This window comes from Ursus arctos, unplaced genomic scaffold, assembly GCF_023065955.2.
Source record: "Ursus arctos isolate Adak ecotype North America unplaced genomic scaffold, UrsArc2.0 scaffold_29, whole genome shotgun sequence".
In the NCBI taxonomy this organism is placed as follows: Eukaryota; Metazoa; Chordata; class Mammalia; order Carnivora; family Ursidae; genus Ursus; species Ursus arctos.
This window is the reverse complement of record NW_026622974.1, coordinates 16,648,072-16,674,670: the sequence shown is the minus strand read 5'-3', so window position 1 is coordinate 16,674,670 and position 26,599 is coordinate 16,648,072. Positions and strand designations below refer to the sequence as shown.

Sequence of the window (26,599 nt, the reverse complement as noted above, 5' to 3'; positions counted from 1 at the left end):
GGATTACAGAGACATTTAGAAGATGGCAGAGACAGGGCAAAATGAAGAAAGTCTTTCAAATGTCTTCTAAATTTCTAATTTGAGCAAAATGATGGATGGCTGTGCTGTTCTCTGAGACAGATACAGTGAGTGACTGTTAAGCTCAGCTTTGGACATACTCAGTTTGATACCTATGGGACAATGTGAAAATGATGAGAAGCCAGCTGACTATGGTTCTTGAAGTCAAGAGTGAGGTCTGGATTGCAGAAATCCAGATTTGACAGTACCATCATATAAGGTAGTACTGTCCAACAGAACTAATAATGTAAGCTACATATGTAATTCTAAAGTAAAAATAAATAGATAATATTAATTTTACTACTTTATTTAACTCAAAATAACCAAAATATTATTTCAACATATTATCAATAATTAATGTGATAATATACATGCTAAGTCTTTAAAATCTGATGTGTATTTTACACGTAAAGCACATCTGTTAATCTGAATGCCTTTTTTCATCACAAGTACTTGATTTATATATAAACTTCATAAAATTTACAGTTGAAAAGTAGATTCATATACCCAAATTGTTCCAGTTAAGTTTTCCAATAACTGAAAGAAAATACTTTTTCTTTACTATTTACATCCACATTGAAAAAATCCTGTTCATCCTTTTTAAAAAGAATTGATTTACCTTCAGAGCAAAAGCATATCAGTTTGAAGATTGTATTTGTCTAAGTAAATCCAATAAATTTTGGGTCACCTCAGTACTGTTAACATTGAGTTAAGAATAAGTAAATTTAAAAGCAAATTAGTAAATTAAAAAATTTTCAAATTTTTCTTATAGTTTTTATAGTAAATTTACGTAACAATGTCAATAGTTAAAAACCTGTACATGCTGATTCATATTAGAAAAACATAAAATTATTTTTTAAAGCTCCTACTTCAAAATAAATTCTAGTGCTTGTCTAAGTAGGGCACAAATAGGCTTTTTCTTTTCATTGGAGCTTCAAATTTAGATCATTCATATGCCATATACTGGCGAGAAAACATTTTTTTTTTTTTTTAAAGTAAGCTCTATGCCTAACATGGGGCTTGAATCCAGAACCCTGACATCAAGAGTCACATGCTCCACTCAGCCAGCCATGTGCCCCCACCATTTTCTCCTTGATTATTAAATATTTGGCTAGCATTTCTGTTGTTGCAAGAAAATCTTGAACTAGTGTTAACAACACAGTTAAGTTTTTTAGAATTCTTCCACAGTTCAACCAACTAGCAAAGTACCTAAGATCACTAAACTGTTTTTTAATTCTTTCAGCAATCCTATTAGCTTATGTTGATTCATAGCATTTGCACTCATATAATGAACATTTAACTGTACCCATGACACCTGTCATGGAGACCATTTCAGAAAACTGACCACAACTATCTTCAAAATGTATCATACAGGTAGAATGAACAAATAAGGGGAATGTCTCATTTAAAAATTTCGGTAAGATCTGACATTTTACCTAACCAACCTAGAATGCCATTTACTGTGACAGAAGTAATTTTTTTTCTCATCTATCTGAAACTCCTCCAACAATGTAAAAGATTAAAAAATAGCTTTTCAAGGGCACCTGGCTGGCTTGGTTGGTAAAGGAAACAACTCTTGATCTTGGGGTCATGAACTCAAGTCCCACTTTGGACATAGAGCTTACTTAAAAAAAAAAAACAAAAAAAACCCTACACGTTTGATTTTTTAGGCCATGAATTCAAATTACTGCTTCATAAATGTTTAAGTCCTATGAGACAAAATGTACTCCAAGTTTTGAGCTGCAGCTCTTATATTACATAACTCATCCAAAGAAAAATACTTATTTTTCAGATTTTGAATCAATCTTTGATAGCTAGGAAGGTCCCGTATTCTACAATGTTTTGTTACTTAGCTAAGGACTTTGTACTTTCTTAATAAAACATGTTTTAGGCTTTAATTTGTAACTTTCTAACAATTTCTATTACTGAAATATTTTATTATCTATCCATAACCAGTTCTTTTTCATGTGAAAATCCAAGCTCTTTTATACCTGGCCAAACTTAAAATCAACCCTTTAAAAACTGTTTAAAATTTTTTTGTTGAACATTTAATTTTGATTTCAAGTGACTAAATTTCAATTTGTTAATTCTGAAAGATTTCATTCATTATGCATTTGCTGAAACTGTCTCAGTATTATCTACTTTACTGCCTTTGTTAAATAACAGCTTTTCTCTGCCACAGCCAACTGCAATTCATCATGAAATGTGTAACATACCTTCTTCCAGTCTGTTTATTTTTCCAGTTGTAGTACTAGTTTCTGCATCTCTTTTTCAGTATGCCTTCGTTTTAAATTTAAAAATGTGCACATATTCATGTCTGAACTAGAAAAATAATTATAATTAAAATAAATATTTCAATTTAATTATCAATTATGATTTATATAAGTATCACTGTAATTCCTATTGTCTGTATAAAATATTCATGTAGAGATGCTATATTACATCGATTCATAGAAAAAAATGTGCACTGAATCCGTTGACACCTATTCAGTGATGTGTTTTTATATAATATTACACATGATACAGGAGTTTGACAGGCACACTACAATAATCATGAGCAAGGAAACAAGTTAAATGTATATCTAAAAAAAAAGTTGAGTTAAAAATGCTTTTTTTAATTTAATTCAAGTTAAATAAAAAATTCACTTAGTCCAACTGAGCTCATTTCAAGTGCTTAATAGCCACACAGCTAGAGATTACCACATTAGCACATAGAGATGTGATTAACAGCAAAAAGCAGTTTTTATTCCATTTCTCGTTTATTTTATATAAATTTCTAGGGCTTTGAACTTTTCTGGGTTGTTATTCTTTTGCTTCCTTACTTAAAAGTAAGGCAGCAGAAATGGAAATGGATGGATGTTCTGTACAGGACTCCTTGGAATATACATCATGGCCTACTCTAGTAGACATGGGGCAATTTCTAAAAGCTATATATGCCTAAAAACAATCAACTTTATCCCTTTGGAGAATGCCTTATAGACGTGTTAATAAAAGTTTAACAATGGGCTTTCAAAAGAAATTTTTTTATATATGATGTGTAGCACACAATTTATAAATGATAAAAACATATACAATACCCTTTATTGTAAGTTCCATATACCCAACTGATTCTCATAGAAGGCTTTTGTTGATTTTTGCCTAACTCTTGTATCTGTAGCCAACCTATGGTTACAATTTGACCAGGACTTTACAAATGGAGTTGCATCCCAATCTGCTAACTCTTTCCCCAATAAATTTATTGTCATTAGATCTGATATGTGATCTGTTGTTAAACTATTTCTCACCCTTGTACAAATTATGTTCATTAAATTGAAACCTCTTTCAGCTTCAGCATTATTGATTGCAATAGTGTTAACTATCTTTTTAGCTTTTTGTATAGTTGTAGGAATTGAAACATTGTTTGATTTTATATTATTATTTACAAATTCCCGAAAATCATTCAAATCAATTTCGTATTTTAAAATTTCACATAGATGAAATAATTTTTTTTCACCAGCTATCCATGGTGAAGTTATTTCTTCATAAGGCCATGTAGAAGGTTCCAGCAAGTCAAAATAATTAAAAATACTTTCATCATGGTTTCTGTCAGATATAAGACGCAAATGCATGTGTTCAATTATATTTTCTAGTAACATACTCCTAGGAAGAGCATTAAATTTATTATTTTTACAAAATGGAATATCTTTAAACTTATCTGACTTAATCAAACCTTCAATTTGAGACTCGTGCTTTCCAGTACCAATTTTTAAATCTTCCAAAGCTCTTATGGTACGTTTGATAAATTTGTGTGCTTTCTGAATGTTAGTTGATTTGGACTGTAATGCAGCTGAAAGTAGTGAAAATTCTTCAAGAATGTCAATCATTAAAGCAAGGTCTTGCAAAAAATGAATGTTAGCTAATCTCTTGGCCAAACCAGAGCAAGAATTTGAAAAATGCATATATAATACAGGATATGCGTACCATACAGCAGTAGCAGCTTGTAAACTACATGCTGCCCATCTTGGTCCCATTACCCGGCCGATTTTAGTAATTTCTATCTCAAGATCTTTAGCTATAGCTTCTAAAAGCTTGTTTTGATTTTTATTAGAGTGGTGATAAATGGAATAAATTTTATCAAGAAATAGTTTAAGATGATTAACCTGTTTTATTTCAGATATTGAATCATCAAGTGACAAGTGCAATCGATAGTTTAAACAGTTCCAAATAATGATTTTAGGAAAATTTTCTAACAACTTTGTAGCTACTCCAGATTTACTTCCCAGAATTGTATTAGCACCATCAGAACAAAATGCAATTAAATTTGCTTTCAAATACTCATTAGTAAAGCCACAATCATTTAAAGAACTCAATATTGTATTAAAAATAAACTCTGCTGCGCTTGACACCAATTCTTTTAAAGCAACAAATAACATAACTGGTGCAGGAGCAGACTGAACTGTGCACTGGAGATAAATCACTAGAGTGCTTTTCTTTGAAACTGTAGATGCCTCATCAATTATGATGCAGATTTTGGCATTCTCTTCTATAATATTCTTAAATATCTTCATTTTCATTTCTTTTGCAATATGTTCCGCTATTCTTGTTGCACTGTATCGTGTATTTAAACAGTTGACCTCTCCATTTTTCTCTTGTAATTCTATTGCCCCCTCAATATCAGATAAAGGTCTATTATGTTTTACTAAACTGTAAACAGTATTGAAAACTTTTACAGTAGCATCAATATTTTTATTATTTTGTTTATGCACTAAATCAGAAATTGAGTCATTAACTGATTCCTTTAACAAATCCTGAATTTTACCATGGGCTTTAGAAACATCATGTTCCCTAATTTTTTTCCGCAGAGAAGCCTGTCTAGTAGTTTTATTACTGCCATTAGGGGTTACTAAATATGCAATCCATTCCTTAGACACATGGACATGCTTTTCTGCTTTCGATCCCAAATGCCGAACTGTTGAACAATCCTTACATCCTAATTTACCTTCTTTTATTTCAAGCCATTTGTACTGTTCTGTAAACAAAAATGCTTGTTTTTCATTCCAACAATCTGGAAGCACAAGATTATCTGTTTCTTCCTTTGATGAACATGATGGATTTTCTTCAATGATTGGTTGTTCAACATATTTGAAATTTGATTCCTTTGACTTAGACAATCCACAATGATTTTTGCTATTATTACTTTCTGTGTCTGTTTTCACCTTCTTCACATTTAAAAAACGTAAAAAATCTCCCTGTCGTTTTGGCATTTTAGGGAACAGAATCTGAAAAATAATTTTACATACATAAGTAAAGTTCTTGATAACACTTTAAGGGTTAATGTAAAAATTTCTGTTAATGATTTTTTATATAATTTTAGAAATAAATTTTGAATACTTACATTGATTTTCAATTTGCACCTATAACTTCAATATGACTTCCATTTGTTGAAAAATTCACTATCAGTTTTTTTAAAGTTTATTTATTTTTTAGTAATCTCTACACCCACTGTGGGGCTCAAACTCACAACCCTGAAATCAGAAGCTGCATGCGCCTCCTGACTGAGCCAACCAGGCTCTGTTTTTAAAATTTTATAACCAATAATGTCACGAAATCTGACTATGAATGTTTGATTAATATCCAATTGAACAAAGAAGTTGTTCATATGATTTACAAATGAGTATAGTTCCAATGTGAAAAGTGGTTAATATTTTCATTTAATAAGATGAAAAGATGAAGACGTATAGCAGAACTCCACTCACTCATCAACGACATCAACATCTTTGTTGAATCAAAGAGTTTTTAAGTATTACAAGGTTTCCTCAATTGTTCATGCAAACAGTCCGGCAATTTAGAGATGTATCACATTTTTAGGCTTAATCTGCGTTAGCATTTTATCCACCACTTTCTTAAGTTTAGATCAATAAATAATAAATCAAGGCCCGATTTGTAGTTTGACATTTACCTTGGTGTAAATACTCCAACCATGTTGCAGAAGCATGTTATTATGTAGTATTTCTACCATTCAGATACAATAGGTGTAAATAATCTCAAATTAAGATATGAGTTTTGAGTATTTACTACCTTAAATGTAATAATTTATTTCCTTGTAACTTTATATACTTTTTTATACTTTAATTTTTAATAATGGCTATATGTAACAAATCAGCTCACAAAACTCCTGAAAATCTAATGATCAGTTCTTGCAAGCCAGTTCAAGCCACCTCCAACACACTTTGCACTTTATGACAGAACTCAAAAACCACAAATATAATATACTTACATCACTATGACAGGTGCTAGGCTCTTCCTTATCACCACAGACCAGATCAACGTATTCAAGAACACATTTTGATCGTCCTTCCTAAAAAGGAATTGAGCAAATTTACAAGGCGTGAAAACCATTCAAACCAAACTTGCATTTACAATAAGTTGTAACTGGAATTAGCAAGACTTCCTCCTTAGTGGCACAGAATAATCAGAAACAAAAGCAGCACAGGAAAAGATTCAGAGTAGATGAATAAGTAATGACAAGAAAACCCAAAGAGAAACTAAGTCTACATAGAGGAATAAAGCCATGTGGATTCCTTTGGAAATGGAAAATAGTACAGGGACAGTATTAAAAAGATACATCATGGTACTATATTCTTTAACTGGATGACTATCAATAATCTTTTAGATATCTAAGCTCAAAATCACAGAGTTCTTGAATAGCTCTGCCTTTTTTTTTTTTTTTTTAAGAATTTATTTATTTATTTGACAGAGATAGAGACAGCCAGCGAGAGAGGGAACACAAGCAGGGAGAGTGGGAGAGGAAGAAGCAGGCTCATAGTGGAGGAGCCTGATGTGGGACTCGATCCCATAACGCCGGGATCACGCCCTGAGCCGAAGGCAGAAGCTTAACCGCTGTGCCACCCAGGCGCCCCAGCTCTGCTTTATCCTCCATATCCTTACACAAGCAAACATCAAGCCCTGATTTTCTCAGTTCTTTCTTTACACATATAGTACCTACACAATACACCAAGCCCTAAGTACCTGGGTCAAAAACCTAGGTTTTATTCTATAAGTAAATGAACCAATCAATAGTGCTGAGATGGGAACATGAGAGCTGTGGTTCAAGATTAGGAAAGTATGAAGTGTGGGAAGACTACAAGATAATCCAGACAATAGTAATGTAGTACTAAAATAGAGTGAAGTCCAGAAGAACAATCAGGAAGTACACTTTTCTGTATGTGTATTATAATAAAATTTATATCAAAGGAAAGGGCTCGTTTTGTACCTACAAATTTTTATCATTCCTTTCTTTCAACATATTGTGATTATTTAGCTACATGCAAGCATAGATGTATATGGTAGAACAAAAAGAGGATGCTGTGCTATAATGCAGGCTGAAGGCTAGAAAGAGATTTATAGGAAGACTAAGGTATCCACAATACATCAAGTAGTAACTTTTTATATCTGAAGAACCTTCAAGCAGAGAACTATACCCAGCAGCATTTCACCTTTACTGAATGGTACTGGTGGAGCCCAGCACAGGATGGGGTTACAAAGGGAAGTAAATTCCGTCTCTGAGTATATTTTAAAGTAGAATTAAATTATCACTGTTTTTTTCTATGGAACCATTTAAAGGCAATAGGGGGGCTCCTGGCTGGTTCAATCTAGGAACATGTAACTCTTGATTTCGTGGTTGTAGGTTTGAGCCCCATGTTGGATAGAGATTTCTTAACAATAAAATCTTAAATTAATTAATTAGTTAATTAAATAAAGGCAGTGGGAATATTTTTACTCTCTTCTTTCTTTTTTTTTTTTTTTTTTTTCTTTTTAAGATTTTTTTTTATTTATTTATTTGACAGAGATAGAGACAGCCAGCGAGAGAGGGAACACAAGCAGGGGGAGTGGGAGAGGAAGAAGCAGGCTCACAGCGGAGGAGCCTGACGTGGGGCTCGAACCCGGAACGCCGGGATCACGCCCTGAGCCGAAGGCAAACGCTTTAACCGCTGTGCCACCCAGGCGCCCCCTACTCTCTTCTTTCTGATACTGAAATTCCACCTAGGGGCACCTGGGTGGCTCAGTTGTTAAGTGTCTGCCTTCCGCTCAGGGCGTGATCCTGGCGTTCTGGGATCGAGCCCCACATTAGGCTCCTCTGCTGGGAGCCTGCTTCTTCCTCTCCCACTCCCCCTGCTTGTGTTCCCTCTCTCGCTGGCTGTCTCTCTGTCAAATAAATAAATAAAATCTTTAAAAAAAAAAAATGAAATTCCACCTAGAGCTACAAGCATACCTCTGAAATATTACAGGTTCAGTTCCAGACCACTACAATAAAGCAAGTATCACAACAGAGTGAGTCAAATGAATTTTTTGACTTCCCAGGGCATATAAAAGTTATCTTTATACTATACTGTAGTCTATTAAGATGTAATAGTGTTATGTCTAAAAAAATGTACACAGTTTATTAAAAAATACTTCATGGCAAAAAAAAGTGCTAACCATCATCTGTGCTTTCAGTGAGTTATCATAACTGATCATAGATCACCATAACAAATACAATAATAATGAAAAAGTTTTGAAATATTGTGGGAATTACTGAACTGTGACAGAGACACAGAGTGAGCAGATGCTGTTGGAAAAATGGTGCCAAATGACTTGCTTGATACAGGGTTGCCACAAACCTTCGATGTGTAAAAAACATGTATTTATGAAGCACAGTAAAATCAAGTGCAATAAAACATCGTATGCCTGTATAATTCGCTTCTCCTTATGGAGCTATCAAATATTCAATCCCCTTTTTGGAAACAAGGCTAAATTAAATAATAAGAGGTTCGATCCAGTTGGATGTACAAACTCTGGATGCAAACATACACAAGATTCTCTGTATTTAAAATTATATTTAGAGTTTTAAACCTCAGCTGAGGAAAAGCTGATATGTTAATTCAGTAAGAATTTACAATAGTTTATTCCACAGAGTATTACACAAACTTACACCTATTTTTCCAACCTTAATCTTGTAGATTCTATTTCTCAAAGGCACACGTCATAACACCTATATCACTCCTAGTTCTAGTTGCACAAAATATCGTCAAGTTTATAATGTCCCATTCGTTTGTTTCTATACCAGTCAGGAGGAACCAAAATTATTTTTCCTGAAGACCCATGAAATATTCCTTCCAAATACTTTTCAGTACAAAAAACAGACACTGTGGCTCAACACAGGGAAGACAGAATCAGCATACAACATATCTTGGTACCAACAAATTTATAAGGTCCCAAGTGTCAAAAAAAGAAAAAGTGGGTTACCATATATACTGTTAATGGGGAAGAATGTCAAGGAAATGATCTTGTAAAGAATTTCTATATGACTCTACTAGAACAAGAAACAACATCTTAACACCACAAAGTTTAAAGAGCAGATTTTATTTGATTTAGAAAATTGACATTTGAAAAAAAAAATTTATCAGGTTGCCCTAAACCTATAGCAATTAACAAACATTAAACAGGCACTTATTTAAAGAAAAATTATACACCTTTAACAGCAAACCTCAACTGATCACTGGTTTGAAGAAGTTTTTAGCTAGCTAAGATACCACTTTAAACAGAGCCTTTGCAAAACTTTACAGTTTTGGGTGAAAACCATCCCAAAATACACCATGACTCCCTTCCCCCTAAACCAAGGCTTTACAAAGCATGGTTCACAGATTGACAGGTCCTTGTATTTGTTCCAGAGTGAAGATTCCTGGGTCCCACCTTCAAATTCTGATTCAGTGGGTGTGGAGTGAGGCCCAGGAATCCGCACCTTTACACTTTCTAATGCTTAAGAGACCACTGTCCCAAAGGGCAGGAAGTCTGAAAACCACGTGTGTTCCTAGGGATGCAGGGATCTTCATTATGAACATCAACTCTTGCACTATGCTGTAACACGATGATCTCAGAGGTTGGTGAAGTCTTCAAGCCATTTGCCTTTATGTTATGAAGCTACAGAACGCTCAGATTTTGAGTTCTTGCAACCCTTCTTGCTTTCTACCTCCTTTCTCATCATCAGCGCTCCCTTCCCTCTAACCTGCAGGTCATCTTTTAAAGGACACTCTTGCCCTTCTTCCAAACACACCCTTAAGAGACCAGAACTTTGCCGAGATGAAGTATAAAATGGCGCTAATGAAGGCACGAGGAGCGTGATTAAATGTGTAACACGTCCTTTCGGGCACAGTCTTTGTGGTGGCCACTGTAGGTGCTCAGAGAGCCCTTTTCGCTAAATTTCCTAATCCTAGGCCATGCTCCCCAGTGTCTAGTACCTGCGAGACATTGACACCTAGCTGCTGAATGATGAACGGACAGGTGAGGTATAATCACACAATGGCTCGCCACGCATAGGTTTGGCATTCTGGGAAAAAACCGAATATCGTTGCTACTTACACTAACAAACTGAATGTCATCTTCATTTTCATCCGTTGTTGCCTCAGATGCCTCAGGCCCGGCTGGGGGGGCAGACTCTATTATCTACAAAAATAAGCCAGAACATGCTCATCTATATACAGCCACGTACTTGGAGGAAGAGAATTTCCCAAAAGGAACCAAAAGGGAAGAGCTCTGTAAAACAGCAAGCTCTTGAGGAAACGGAACTGAGCACAACTGCGTGCAAGTCCGATCAAGAACAGGACTCGATGGCGTCGGGTTATGCCTCTGCAGACGTGGAGCCATAGGGAGCCGACGCCGAAAACGACTTACCAGCCCCTGCGAATTCCCCAGTCTCCTCGGGGAGGGGGGATGCACGCACACCGCCGAAGAGCGAGCCTGTCTCAAAATGTCGCTCTCACGGCCACAGCAGCGGCAACGGGGGCCTCCGGGGCCGGCGCAGCGGGCCGGGGGCGGTCGGGCGGCCATTGTTACTGCCGGTTCCTCGTTCAGACCCGCACCAGGCCCGAACGCTCGGCTCGGCCCGAGACGCGGAGGCTAGCGCCCCGCCGCTGCGGTTGCCGCGGCCGCCGCACACCAGGCCTCACACTCAACGAACACAAAGCCCTTCCCGGCTCGGCTGAGAATGCCGCGGCCCGACCACTCACCTCCGACCCCGGGTCTCCCATTTCTCCGACGGCCTAACTGACAGCACCACCGCTTCTGCGGCCCCCGCCGCCGTCGCAGCTGTCCCCTCTGCCGCCGCCGCCACGACTGCCCTTCCCGCCCAGCACCGCTTCGCGCCGCCGTGACCCGCCCCTGCGTGAGCGCCGACGCCGCCGACGCCACCGACGCCGCGGGCGGAAAGAGGTGCGAAACCGCTTCAAAAGGAGGAGCGGCCCGCTCTGGCTTGGTATCCCCCCGACCCTCTTTCTCAACAGTCGCGGGCCTGCCTTCCCCGGGCCGCGCAGGAAGCTGGGAGTTGTAGTTCTGATCGCGCCGGAGACTGTCCGGCGCCTAATTGAAGAGTGGAAAGGGGCACTCAGCGGCGGCGCTTGCGTTCCTCTAGGCTGTTACTGTACTTAAGTAGTGTAATAGACGACCTTTCTCTCTCAATCACTGTTTCCCTCTCTCCACCTTTTCTAAAAATTTTTATTTGTCAGAGATAGCACAAGCAGGGGGAGCAGCAAAGGCAGAGAGAGAAGCCGGATCCCCACTGAGCAGTAAGTCCTATGGGAGGCTGGATCCCAAGCCCCTGGGATCACGACCTGAGCCGAAGGCAAAGGCTCAACCGACAGTCACCCAGGCGCCTCACTCCCCACCTTTCTTTCTTCTACTTTTTCCTTTTCTTCTTTTCTTTTTATACAAATATCGGTCTAGATAATCTAGATCATTGGTGTTAAAATGCTCTTTCATTGTTTGCTCAGATATTTCCTTACCAAAATCGTGGCCGACTTTTTTCTTTTCAGTATTTACACATGGATGATTGTGAACCGATACAGTTTATGAAAACAAATTTTTGCTGACGATATTTTTAATAAAGATTTTATTTATGTATTCATTTGAAAGAGAGAGAGCACAGAAGGTGGGGGTGGGGGTGGGGGGAGAGGAAGAAGCCGACTCCCCGCTGAGCAGGGAGCCCCAGGTGTGGCTCTTCCAGGACCCTGGGATCATGACCTGGGTGGAAGGCAAATGCTTAATCGACTGAGTCACCCAGGCGCCCCCTGGCGATATTCTTTTAAAGCTTTTTCTCCTAGACGTATCAGCCCAAGATCACTTGACAAGTTTAAGGTCCCACAACATCACCTTTGTGATTTTGCTTGTGACCTGCAATGAGTGAGATCACACAACAGAGGAACTACGAGGCATTATCACAAGACAAAGGAATAGAGTTATTAGGAAATTTTAAGGAAGGGTAGAGGTAGGTGTAATATAAGTGAAGCAGTATTTCAATAGGTACAAAGCCAATTAGGGCTGTGTGTAAAGAGTTCAAGGTCACCTCTGGACTACAGATTCCTGTTAACTTGGAAACTACAGAGTTAACATAGATACTAATTGTTGGCCCAGAACCTCCTTATCTGTAGCCCTGCACTTGGTTTGGCATGAGGCTGGTTCTCTGTGTCACAGTGTCCAGCCAAGGGAGGGCTATTTCATTCTTACTGATAGATTTTCAAACAACAAAGCTGTTACACTATGATTTTCGAGGACAAATTTTCTCATTGTGTAAATAAGAAAGCAGTAGTCACAAAGGTCACCTTGACTCTGCAAGTGCAGTATTTCTTTGGGACAAATATTGTCTGTTAATTTTTCAACTGACCTTATCTCTCTGTTATTTGAGCCCAGCAGATATTTACTTTTTCATTTGGAGCCCTGTTTTTGCTGGTCTAAATGAGAACATGGCATTTGATTACTTATGTTCCTAGCTAGTATTTGATGAATCTGTTTGATTTCCCCAAAGTACACTACAACTGCAGGTACATTTGTATCAACTAAATTTGAGACTTGCTGATGAAAGTTGAGAAAAAGAAACAACTGCTAAGATGATAGACCCAAAAGCTGCATGTAAGTTAACCATTTTTAAATCTCTTAAATGTCTAGATGAGATTTGTATTTAAGCAATTTTTCTTATGTGCTGGTGAGAGTTCAGTGGAAACTGTACTGTGAAAGGTTGCAGGTGGGAGTCATTCAGTTAAGTTCTTGGAAAACAGTAAATATGTGGCTGTAGCCCAAATATGTTCATGCCCTTCAATTCAGTAATTGTTGCACGGATAGTCTTTTTCTTCTTTTCTTTTCTTTCTTTCTTTCTTTCTTTCTTTCTTTCTTTCTTTCTTTCTTTCTTTCTTTCTTTAAGATTTTATTTATTTATTCGAAAGAGATAGAGACAGCCAGCGAGAGAGGGAACACAAGCAGGGGGAGTGAGAGAGGAAGAAGCAGGCTCATAGCGGAGGAGCCTGATGTGGGGCTCGATCCCACAACGCCGGGATCACGCCCTGAGCTGAAGGCAGATACTTAACCGCTGTGCCACCCAGGCGCCCCTCTTTTTTTTTTTTTTATGATTTTATTTATTTATTTGAGAGAGAGAGAGCAGGCCTGCATGAGTCGGGGGGAGGGCAGAGAGGGAAGGACAAGCAGACTCCCAGCTGAGCAAGGAGCCCACCACAAGCTCCATCCCAGGACCCTGAGATCTTGACCTGAGCTGAAGTCAGATGCTTAATGGACTGAGCCACCCAGGCGCCCCTGGCATAGTCTTTTTCATTTTAGATATTTTAATAGGTGTGTAGTGATATCACATTGTGATTTTAATTTGCGTTAACCTAGTCATAACGTTGAAACTCTTTTTATGCATTCATTTGCCATCCATATATCTTCATTGGTCATGCCTTTTAAGGTCTTCTGCCCATTATTTAAATTATTTTCTTTTTTTTTTTTTTTAAGATTTTATTTATTTATTTGACAGAGATAGAGACAACCAGCGAGAGAGGGAACACAAGCAGGGGGAGCGGGAGAGGAAGAAGCAGGCTCATAGTGGAGGAGCCTGATGTGGGGCTCGATCCCATAACGCTGGGATCATGCCCTGAGCCGAAGGCAGACGCTTAACTGCTGTGCCACCCAGGCGCTCCTAAATTATTTTCTTATTATCGAATTTTAACAGTTGTTTATTCTGGGTTCAAGACCTTAACAGATATGTGATTTCCAAATATTTTCTCACAGTCTGTAGCTTGCCTTTCCATTTTCTTAAAATTGTCTTTCAAAGGGAAGTTTTTATATTTGTTGAAGTCCAACTTATCAATTTTTTACTTCACTCGATTATGCTTTTGGTGGTGTATCTAAGAAATCCTTGCATAAGCAAAGTTACAAATATTTTTGTCTTTGTTTCCTTCTAGAAATTTATAATTAGGTTTTAATTTTAGGTCTGGTCCATTTTGAATTCATTTTAACTGTGATAGGTATGGATTGAAGTTCATGGTTTTGTATATAGATATATAATTGTTTCAGCATGAATTGTTGAAAAGACTATCCTTTCTTCTCTGAATCTCCTTTGCACCCTTGCCAAATGCCAGTTGTTCATATATCTGTGGGTCTATTTCTAAACTTTCTATTATGTTCTGTAGCTTTGCAATAAGCTTTGAAATCAGGTATAGTCTTCCAGCTTGAATCTTCTTTTTCAAATTGTCAGTTTAATTTCTCTCAGCGACATTTAGTATTTTTCAGTGTATATAGATAGTTCACAGATCTTGTCAGGTTAATCACTAAGTATTTCATATTTTTTGATGCTATTGTAATTGGTATAGTTCTTCAGAATTCAATCTGACTTTTTTTTAAGGCTGAATAGTATTCTACTGTGTATATATACACATTGTTTTTATCTGGTCATCTATCAACAGGCACTTAAATTGTTTCCAAGTCTCAGTTATTTTGAATAATGGTGCAATGAACATAGAAGGGCAGATACCTCTTCAAAGTACTAATTTTATTTTGTTTGCATATATACCCTGAATTGGGAGAGGTAGGAGGGGACTTGGGGGGAAGGCAGAGGGAGAGAGAGAATCTTAATCAGTCTTCACACCCAGTGCAGAGCCCAGGGGCTTGATTTCATGACCCTGAGATCATGACCTGTGCCAAAATCAAGAGTCAGATGCTTAGCTGACCGAGCCACCCAGGCGCCCCTCTATTTTAATTCTTTGAGGAACTTCATACTGTTTTTTGTAATGGTGTGCCAATTTACATTTCCGCCAGCAGTGGACAAGGGTTCCCTTTTCTCCACATCTTGGCCAACACTTGTCATCTTTTGAATTTTTTTTACAATAGCCATTTATAGGCATGAGGTGATATTTAACTCTGGTTTTGATTTGTATATTCCTGATGATTAATGATGTTGAGCACTTTTTAATATAACTCTTGGCCATTTGTATGTCTTCTTTGGAAAAATGTCTGTTCAGGTCCTCTGCCCATTTCCTGAGTTATTTGGGGATTTTTTTGCTATTGAGTTATATGAGTTCCTGTGTATTTGGATATTAACCTCTTATTGGATATGTGGGTTTGTAGATACTTTCCCCCATTCTGTAGGTCACCTTTCCATCTTGTTAGTTATTTCCTATGCTGTGCAGAAGCTTTTTAGTTTGATGTTGTCCACTTGTTTATTTTTGCTTTTGGTTTCCGTGCTTTTGGTGTTATATCCAAAAAAGTCATTGCCAAGACCAACATCAATGAACTTTTCCCCTGTTTTCTTCTATTAGTTTTACAGTTTGTCTTTATTTTAAATTGAAGTATAATTGACCTACCATATTATTTTAGTTTCAAGTGTACAACACAGCGATTTGTAACTCTACCACCATTCTCGTATGTATATATATTTTTAAGGCACCATGCCCAATGTGGGGCTTGAAATCATAACCCTGCAATAAGAGTCATATTCTCTATTGACTCAGTCAGGTGCCCCCTTCCCATATTTTCTTTTCTTTTCTTTTCTTTTCTTTTTTAAGATTTTATTTATTTATTTGACACACAGAGAGAGACAGCCAGCGAGAGAGGGAGCACAAGCAGGGGGAGTGGGAGAGGAAGAAGCAGGCTCATAGCGGAGGAGCCTGATGTGGGGCTCGATCCCAGGATTCTGGGATCACGCCCTGAGCTGAAGGCAGACGCTTAACGACTGAGCCACCCAGGCGCCCCGCCCTTCCCATATTTTCAATTATCATTCCACTATAATAAAGCGTCTTACCTTCTCCCTTACTTTTTGATTTTTATTATGATTCATAGATTTCTATTTTATTCAATGGGTTATAATTTTTTATTGTTCATTGCTATAACAGAAATAAAGCTGTATTTTATTGAGGTATGGTTGACAAAATTGTGTATATTTAGGTGTACATGATGTTTTCATGTTATTATACATTGTGAAATGATTGCCACAGCTAACTTAATTAACATATCCCTCACCTTACATAGTTACCGTGTGTGTGTGTGTGTGTGTGTGTGTGTGTGTATGGTGAGAGCCCTTAAGATCTCCTGTCTTGGGGCACCTGGCTGGCTCAGTTGGTAGAGCATGTGACTCTTGATCTTGGGGTTGCAAGTTCAAGCCCCATTTTGGATGGAGAGCTTACTGGAAAAAAAAAAAAAAAGATCTACTCTCTTAGCAAATTTCAAGTATACAATACATTATTATTATAGTCACCATGCTATACATTAGGTTTCCCGAACATACACCTCTTGTAACTGAAAGTTTATTCTCTTGGGCCAACATCTCCCCATTTCCCGCATCCCTACAGCACCTGGTAACCACCACTCTACTCTCTGTTTCCATGAGTTCAACTTTTTTTACATTTCACATATGAGATCATGCAGTCGATCTTTCTGGCTTATTTTGCTTAGTATAATGTCCTCCAGGTATATCCATGCTGATGTAAATGGAAGGATTTCCTTCCCTTTTAAATTTAAATTTTCATGCCTGTTAATTCTTCTTTAATTTTGAACAGTTTCTAAGTCTTTCCTTGTCATTTTTGAAGAATATAGGCCAGTTATTTTATAGAATGTTCCTCAGTTTAAGTTTGTCAGTTTCCTCATGATCACATTCAGGTTATAACTCTGGCCAAAATACTACTTAAGTGATCTTGTGTTGCTTTTAGGGAATCACATTCAGAGACACATGATATTTATCTGACCCTTAATGATGATGAGGATTATTGATAATAATCATATGGTCAAAGTATTGTCCACTTTCTTCCACTTTTTCTGCTGCATATTTAGATTTTTCTCCTTGTAATTTATAATCAATCTGTAGGATAATACACTGAGAATATGAAAATGTCCTCTCCTCATTAAACTTACACTTCAATATTTAGTATCCTCTGATGATTCTTGCCTAATCAGTCTCTAATATGATAGTTGTAAATAGTAATTTTCTAACTCTACCACCCTTTCCGTATTTTTAATTGGCGTTCTGCTGTAATAAATGGTCTTCCTACCTACCTTGCTTTTTGATTTACCTATTCATTGTTATTATGGGTTCATAATAATAATGGATTTCTATTTTATTGAATGGGTAATAAGCCGTTCCTGTCCTAATTTATTTTGATGCTCAGTTTGTCCCGGGTTTGGCCAGTTGGAGTCCCTTTTGCAGCCTCATATGGCCATCATTCTTTGAGCAGTCCCTTACTTTTTGGCATAACATACAATGTTCTAAGCACATTTGGTACCTTTTCTGCTCCCACCCTGAAATCTGCCATTTCTACAAGGAGTGCTTTTTCTTTTTTTGGAAAATGGTATTTAGAAATCAAGATCTGAGAAAAACGGATACAGGCCATTTTTAACGAAAGGACAAAAGATAGTAACTATGATCAGAACCCAAAGTTTTATTCTTAATCCTAGAAATCAAAAATAAACTTAGTGCCAAAGAGCTTAACAAAGTTCAGAGCACAGATTCAGTGTGAAGCTTATCTCATCATTATGGGTAAAGTGACTTTGAATGGGTGCATACCCAAAGATTCTCAAACGTGCTCAATCTTACCATATCAAAGAGTATGGAAACTGGGATCTCAACAGAATCTAGGTAGCCCTTCAAATTGTTAAAACTAAACAATAGAGGAACATGAGTGACCTGCCTGTGTTGCAATAAACCAAGTACATTTAGCGGCAAGAGAGAACACCCCATAGGCAAAGTTTAGGAACATCTTAATCTGGAAAAGTCAGGGAGAACTTTTAAAATGAGCATTAGGTGCTTACAGGGTAGAATAAATGTCTTTTTTTCTAGGGCAAAATAAAGAAAGTATTAATACTTGGATCAAGTGCTCTAAGTGGGTGTGGTTTTTTTTTTTATTTAAAGATTTTATTTATTTATTTGAGAAAGTGAGAGAGATCACAGAGGGAGAGGGAGAGAGAGAAGCAGTCTTGCTGCTGAGCCAAGAGCCCGACATGGGCCTCCATCCCAGGACCCTGGGATCATGACCTGAGCCAAAGGCAGATGCTTAACCAACTGAGCCACCCAGTGCTCCTTATTTGTAACTCATTTAGAACCAATATATGTAGCTGAATTAAAAAGAATATATATATATATTCTATTATCTATAAAAATATCAACACATCTAAAAATACCTTAAGGAAGGACCGTAGAAATTCTAGTTGAATGATAGTTATATTTTGCAAAGACAATTTTGTTTACATTTAGTAGGAAAAACATACTACAAAGTAGTTTTTTTATTATATTATATTTTATTATGTTACGTTAGTCACCATACAGTACATCGTTAGTTTTCGATGTAGTGTTGCATGATTCATTGTTTGCATATAACACCCTGTGCTCCATGCGATATGTGCCCTCCTTAATACCCATCACCGAGCTAACCCATCTCCCCGCCTCCGTCCCCTCTGAAACTCTGTTTGTTTCCTGGGGTCCATAGTCTCTCGTAGTTCATCTCTCCCTCTGATTCCCCCTTTATTTTCCCCTTTCTTCTCCTAATATCCTCCATTCTATTCCTTATGTTCCACATGTAAGTGAAACCATATGATAATTGTCTTTCTCTGCTTGACTTATTTCACTTAGCATAATCCCCTCCAGTTCCATCCATGTTGATGCAAACGGTGGGTATTCATCCTTTCTGATGGCTGAGTAATATTCCATTGTATATATGGACCACAACTTCTTTATCCATTTGTCTATTGAAGGGCATCTCGGCTCCTTCCACAGTTTGGCTCTTGTGGACATTGCTGCTATAAACTTTGGGGTGCATGTGGCCCTTCTTTTCACTACATCTGTATCTTTGGGGTAAATACCCAGCAAAGTAGTTTTTTTTTTTTAAAGGAAATTACATGTATCTCAGTAACATTTTTCAATAAAAATGTTAACCTTCCTGGATAATGTGTATATATCCTACATAGCATGCACATTTATCTTGGATGTTGTCTCTTTATCCTACATAGTATGGCTCTTCAGAAGACAAATAAGCCAGAGCCACTAGGCAATTATAATAGTAATGCCATAATGTGTGTGGGTAGAGAAGTAAACAGCTCAGAAAAGGATCTTTTCCCGGATTTTGTACCTTAATAAGAAATGAGCAAATACTTTTTAATGTTTTCAATGTGATTTATTTATATTTAAGTATAAGTAGCAAATGTTAACATAAGTTATTTCCTTAATCATATTTATTTTGTACAACCACATTGTTATCAAGCAGCATTATGGAATGTTCCCTGGGTCCACAGTTCTGAACTTTCCAGCTATCGTATGCATCCTCTTTTCCAAGTTTAAACATGACCTTACACTGAAGAAGCATGACTTGTTATTGCAAAGTTGTTGTGTGTGACAACCTGACATCACAGGAGAAACGTCTTGATGAAGAATATTTTATCTTTCATTCATTTACAAAATGCTATTTTTCTTTTTATGTGATTATCCAACCCATGTGATTTTATTTTCAATTTTTTTTCTTTTGATACTATGAAATCAAACCAGTTAAAACTAAACAGTATAGCAATAAAACCAACCAAATACATAGGATGTTATATCTTATATAGGATATTTTAGATGATATTTATGTTTTATATTACACATCTGTATTTAATGTAGTTGGGCAATAAAAAGTTAAAAGCATGTAAACAAACAAAAAACGTTTTAGATCCATGCATTGTTTTAACACTCACAAAAACTTGGGTTTATTTCTTTTTCAGGAGTGCAGTGGAATATTTTTATATTAAAATTAAAAGGTCTTTCTGCTTTCATTGTTTTTTTGGATTCTTATTTTATACATTTTTAGGTAACAGAATAATTCTGTAATTTCATTGCAAAAACACCATTACTTGGTTAGATATGATTATCAGATTTTAGGCTGACTTTGCTGCCCTCAAGTTCATGAACATTGATTATTTCACTGTTTACTTTTCCAAACATGTGCTTATGCTAAAGATCCAAAAACTAAAATGGGGAGCCAGTGGTAATAATAAATGTATGGTGACTGATAAGGACAATGACAAATCTTAGGGGTTGAAGTTTTTGTTGCTATGATGAGAGCTCTATTGTGTTAGGTTAGCTGTGCAGAGAAGCATTTGGGGACAGGAAAATGCATTATTTCCAAGAAACGATATTGCATGCTTAGTTGACTGCTAGAAATTCTCTGGTTTGATGCATCACTGATATTTATGGTGGAATCTACATGCAACTTCTTCAGCAAGCTCGTTGCTCCATCAAGAAAGCCAGCGATATTACAGATGTCTCACAGCCTGTCACTATGTGTCTCTGTGCTCACTGCCAGGGAGGCTGCAATTCTCCAACAAAATCCAATGTGAGATTCAGAACTGAAGGTGTTTTATTTCAGTTACCTACAATACCTACTAAAAACAAATTTCAAAAAAACAGAGCAAATTTTGTTAGAGTTCTTATAGTACTTTTAATAGTTACATGAGTTATTTTTGTGTCTACTACAATTTTTTTTTTTAAATACAAATTGTTATTAGGAACTATTATTATTGAGATGACTTAGAGATTACTTTATGGTCTATTCAGAGGAATTCCAGCATAGACAACAGTTAAAATATTTACATATATTTTTATCGCAAATGACTTAAAAAAAACCTTTGTATTAGGTAATATTTCAAACCCACAAAGTAAAATGAATCATCCGCACATACCCATCAACCATCCTAAGAGATTATCAAGAATTCTGTTTGTCATTCTAAAGTAACATTTGTTGATTGTTTAAATAGCAGGCAGTTTCTGAAATCTGGTTTGCCTCTTTCCAAGTTCACAAAACCCAAGTGAGCTAGGTTAGAGGCAGATTACTATAAAGCAAGTAAAGCTTGTTTGCATACCTTCCAATATGTTCACATGTATATTTATTTTTGTTAAATTTGCAAAAGTTAGATATTTCAGCCATACTCAGTTAAAATAACTGTCTTTCCCTTTTAATTGTCCCTTAGTCATATTTTCTCCTCTGATTGTAACCATGGGGTGGCAGTGGGCATTTCTGAGATTTTGTTAAGGATTTTTTTAAGGGATATATTTTCCCTTTTTTAAGGGAATTTTTTTAAGGAATTTTTTAAGGAATATTTTTAAGGGATATATTTGTCATCTCTTCTATGAGTAGTTATATTAATGGTGGCCATTCCAGTTTGCAGTGCCTTCTAGCAAAAATATGAATATGGTCAATTCAAAGAGTATTTAAGAGGACTCACTTCATAGAAAACTTGAAATGCCCTGAAATCTTATACCTCAGATATCAGAGCAACTTAATAGAGGTTGCCCCAAATTTGACAACAATTCTAAAAATTACATTGTTACTAAAGAGTTAAGAATTTGAAAGAAAACTCTGTTAATTGTAAAAAAAAAAAAAGCAATTTTCATCCACTATGCTAGAGAATGGTTTAAATTATTTTTTTATTCTTTCTACTGAAAAGTTGTCAAATGAAGAGGCAATAAACATGTATGCAACCCTCCAAAACTGAAGTATTACAGAGCTGTTAGTAAAAATATTATGTAATTCCCCCTACATTATGTGATATTTAAGAAATTTGTTAACTTTTAAACATTATGTCATTTGGGGGCATCTAGCTGGTTCAGTCGGTAGAGCACGCAACTCTTGATCTCAAGCCCCTCGTTGGGCAAGGAGCCTACGCGGAGTTGTAACTGATTGTGTATTCATAATTTTGTGCTTCTTTCCACAAATCCTGGATCCATCCCTAAAGTAGAAGGTATTATTATCCCTGCTTAAATTAAAATTCAGAGAGGTCAAGTGACTTTCTGAAGGCCACACATTTATCAAGAGGTGGAGCAGGCTTTGTTTATTTATTTTTTTAAAGATTTCATTTATTTATTTGACAGAAGGGGAGAGAGAGAGAGAGAGAGAGAGAGCACAAGCAGGGGGAGCAGCAGAGGGAGAGGGAGAAGCAGACCCCCCGCTGAGCAGGGAGCCTGATGTGGGGCTTTAGCCCAGGACCCTGAGATCATGACCTGAGCCAAAGGCAGCCACTTAACCGACTGAGCCACCCAGGCACCCCTGCAGTAGGCTTTAAAACCAGACTTTCTGACCCTAAAACATATAATTTTATATGTCAAGTGGCGAGGCTATGATACCAAGTTGTTTTGTTAAACACCAATCTAGATATTGCTATGAAGGTATTTTTTAGATGAGATTAACATTTAAACAGTAGATTTTCAGTAAAGCACATTACTGTCTATGATATGGGTGGTCTCACCCAAGCAGTTGAAGGCATAATAGAAAAGACTGAGGTCTTTTGAGTAAGGAGGAATTCTGCCTTCACACCATCTTTGAACTCAAGACTGCAACATCAGCTCTTCCTTGGGGCTCCAGCCTCCCAGCCTGTCTTCCAGATTTTGGACTCACCAGTCCTTACGTTCGTGTGTGCCAATTCCTTCAAGTGTCTCCTTATATACACCTATTGGTTCTGTTTCTCTGGAGAACCGTGACTAGAACTACAATAGAACTACAGTAAGAACTACAAAGGACTTTGGGACTACATCAAATAAAAAAGCTTCTGCACAGTGAAGGAAACCATCAGCAAAGCAAAAAGGCAACCTACCGAATGAGAGAAGATATTTGCAAATGACCTACCTGATAAAGGGTTAATATCCAAAATATTTAAAAAACTTATACAATTCCACACCAAAAAACCCCCCAATCAAATTCAAAAAAGGGGCAGAAGACCTGCATAGACATTTTTCCAAAGAAGACATACCGATGGCTAATAGACACATGAAAAGATGCTCAACATCATTAATCATCAGGGAAATGCAAATCAAAGCCACACTGAGACATCACTGGGCACATGTCAGAATGGCTAAAATCAAAAACACAGGAAAAACAAGTGTTGACAAGGATTAGAGAAAAAGGAACTCTCATACACTATTGTGGGAATGTAAACTGGTACAGCCACTGCAGAAAGCACTATGAAGTTTCCGCAAAAAAGTAAAAAATAGAAATACCATATGATCTAACAACCCCACTAGTGTGTATTTACCTGAGGAAAACAAGAACAGTAATTTGAAAAGATATCCGCACCCCTACATTTATTAAAGCATTATTTGCAATAGCCAAGGTATGGAAGCAACCTACGAGTCCATCAGTAGACGAATGGATAAGGAAGATGTAGTGTGTATACACACACACACACACACACACACACACACACGTTGGAATATTATGCAGCCATAAAAGGACAAGATCATGCCATTTGTGGCAACATGGATGGACCTAGAGAATATTATACTAAGTGAAAGAAGTCAGGCTGAGACAGAGAAATACCATATGATTTCTCTCATCTGTGGAATCTTAAAAAAAAAAAAAACAAAAAAAACACAAATGAATAAACAAAAGCAGAATCACACCTGTAAATACAGAGAACAAACTGATGGTTGCCAGAAAGGTTAGGGTGGGGGATAGGCAAAATAGGTAAAGGGGCTTGGGAGATACGGGCTTCCAGTTATGGAATGAATAAGTCATGGAAATAAAAGGCACAGCAAAAGGAATATAGTTAATGGTATTATAATAGGGTTGTACGGTGACAGATGGGAGCTACGCTTAGGGTGAGCAGAGCATAATATATAAACTTGTTGAATCACTATATTGTACACCCGAAACTAATGTAACATTTTGTGTCAAGTACACTCAAATAAACTAATAAAAAAACTTCTTCAAAAAAATACAAAAACTCTATGCTAGCGTTGGCTGTCTAATAGTTACTAATCATATAATCTTGGCAGATCATTTAACACTTTAGGCTTTAGTCTCATCATCTCCAAAGTAAGGAAATCATTTTAGACCAGGATTGCTTCACCTTGGCACAGCTGACATTTTGGGTGAGGTACTACTTTGTTGCGGGGAGGATTGTTCTATGCCTTGTAGGGTGTTTAGCAACATCTGTGGCTCCGTCCGCTAGATGCCAGTAGTTTCATCGGTTGTGACAACCATATACATCTCCAGTCATTTTCAAATATCCCCCAGGTGAGGGGCAGGGGACAAAAGTTCCTCCCATCCTTTTGAGCACTGCTGTATTAGGTCATCTTTTAGTTATAATATATGCATATGTAATGTTGTTGTAGAGATTAAACAGGCTGAGGCAGCTTTGGAAACTTCAGGAGAAGACTGTTTGACCATTTAGTGGGATGTTACAGAGGTGATATTTGAATATTCTGTAATTCTTATAAATAAAGTTTTCTCTCGTTCCTATAAGAAAGAAGCAAACGATGGAGAAAGGACAGAAAGATGGGCAACATAAAGCTCTTGGCAAAGTGAGCCATAGGCAACTTGAGGGCAGTCACAGGAATGAAAGAGAATAGGTAAAGGGGGAGAAGAACGGAATTTAGCGCTTATCCTCTCAGAAATGAATCTCAGCTGAGAAATGATTGTTGTTTCAAATCCAAGCCACCAGCAGCAACCTTGCACTCAGTACTGGGTGGAGGGCACAGTCTACCACAGGGCCCACAGGTGGGGGTTGCTGGGTTTCGTGCATGCATGCATGGGCATTTGTTGAAGTCTCCATGGTTTTGCAGGGCATATTGCCTTCCTAACAGTCATGCAAAGAAAGTTATTTTTCCAAAGAATACTTTTTGGGGTGGAGCGAGGAGGGAGTAAAGCTGCCTGAGTAAGTTAGTCATCATCTTCAGGCTCACGTTAAATGACCCAAAAGAGAAAAACATAGCAGCATTCCACTAGATGGTGCTGTATCAGACTAATTCATGAAACATAGCTAAATTAGGTTGGATGCGACTCTGTCTTTCCCAGCATATTTTCTCAGTCCTTTTGAAATAATTTGGATTTATCTATGCTTCAAATGAAAGATACCTGCCAACTAAAAAGATTTTTCCGTTCTAGTGTTAATCTCCACTTCTGATTCTAAATCCACACATCTCTATTCCAAGCAATTGTCAACAAAGTGAGGCTCAGGCCCGGAAAGCACCAGAATACATTGTGTTCTTAGCAAAAGATTTTTTTTTTTCTATTTGAATTAATGTCATAGTCGGGTGATTAATAACACTACTACTGGGTTGCAAATACAAGCAAAACCAATATAAAACCCTTTTAACTTTAATTTCTTCAACACTCCGTTGACTGATAGTCAGAGATGAGCTTTGTGCCTACCCTTGGCAGTCTGAGGTATTAAAAAGGCAGAAGTTGGGATATTAAAATACTTTGCAGAGCTCTGAAATACAACAATGTGCTCCAAAGGGTAGTCCTATGTAGCAGACCGTTGGAGGTCTGGTTACATGGCATTTAGCAAGCGACCTTGGCTATTATACATCTGGATGACTGGGCAGCCTTGTGTCAAAATGAGCAGTTCTAACGGCTCATTTAAGCAATTATCTCCTAACTGGGAAGTTGTGAGATTCACAATCTACTGAAATATTTAATCACTTGGGGAGAAAAACGACACAAATATCATATCTTTTATAAATCTGCAAGTTGGTCTACCAGTATGGATGAACCAAGGGAAAGACACCCCCCTGTAGTTGTTGTAAGTGGTTTTTTGTGTGTTTTACTATTGTTGACCCTTTTCAGAGCTAGGCTTAGTTATATAGCAAAATTGTAAGCCACCCTCAAGGGTGCTGGGGGTGGTAGTCAGCAATGGGTAGAGGGTGGATGGAGGGAATTACTGCATTACCCATGACTCCAATCCCATTTAAAACACAGTTGGAACATAAAGACAAATAAGATGGTCTCAAAGATGGCTAGAGTTAGGCAGAGAACAAGTAAATTGAAAGTCAGAGATAAAAAGTAAACAAAATGGGGGCACCTGGGTGGCTCAGTGGGTTAAGCGTCTGCCTTTGGCTCAGGTCATGATCCCAGGGTCCTGGGACCGAGTCCCCCTGTCAGGCTCCCTGCTCAGTGGAGAGCCTGCTTCTCCCCCTGCCCCCCCAAATAAAAAAAGAGTAAACAAAATGGAAGGAAAACCTGCCCTCATGCATTTACCATATACTTCTATTAATAAAAAAATATTAAAAAACACAACAATGCATTTTTTCAAATATTTTCCATCAAATAATGGAGAGGAAGCATGAGCACAAGTGAACCAACCAGCACATTGGGTTGCTAAAGCAGACACAAAATTCCACTTGACAGTTTTGCCCAAGGGCAGGGTCTGACTATAAAGTGTATTTCCGGGGCACCGGGGTGGCTTAGCCTGTTAAGCATCTGCCTTTGGCTCAGGTCATGATCCCAGTGTCCTGGGATTTAGTCTCACATCG

General features: G+C 37.4%; 2 protein-coding genes across 3 annotated transcripts in view; both read right to left on the bottom strand.

Moving 5' to 3' along the window:
- Window positions 1–344: 344 nt before the first annotated feature.
- On the bottom strand, window positions 345–20,008 carry KIAA1586 (KIAA1586 ortholog). The gene is made up of 4 exons (XM_026507159.4): window positions 11,082–20,008; window positions 10,435–10,518; window positions 6,314–6,394; window positions 345–5,315 (listed from the first exon to the last, which is right to left on the bottom strand). Exons 1-4 carry the CDS (start codon window positions 11,100–11,102, stop codon window positions 3,138–3,140), a joined length of 2,364 nt encoding a protein of 787 aa, XP_026362944.1. The 5' UTR covers window positions 11,103–20,008; the 3' UTR covers window positions 345–3,137.
- An 87-nt stretch (window positions 20,009–20,095) lies between these two features.
- BEND6 (BEN domain containing 6) overlaps window positions 20,096–26,599 on the bottom strand; it is a 43,019-nt gene continuing 36,515 nt past the window's right edge. Inside the window, exon 7 of one of the 2 annotated variants that reach the window (XM_057304004.1) lies at window positions 20,096–20,730. The gene's annotated coding sequence lies outside the window, so the exon portion shown is untranslated. Of the gene's footprint in view, window positions 20,734–26,599 lie in introns of both variants that reach the window. The other variant, XM_026507161.4, reaches the window with a different exon arrangement.

Excerpts from the sequence above, each read along its gene's own strand:
- KIAA1586 (XM_026507159.4), bottom strand. The coding sequence starts at position 11,102 with ATGGGAGACCCGGGGTCGGAG. Across the intron at positions 10,519-11,081 it reads TGGGAGACCCGGGGTCGGAG|ATAATAGAGTCTGCCCCCCC; the intron begins GTGAGTGGTCGG and ends TTATTTTTGTAG. Across the intron at positions 5,316-6,313 it reads CTAGCACCTGTCATAGTGAT|ATTCTGTTCCCTAAAATGCC; the intron begins GTAAGTATATTA and ends ATTATTTTTCAG.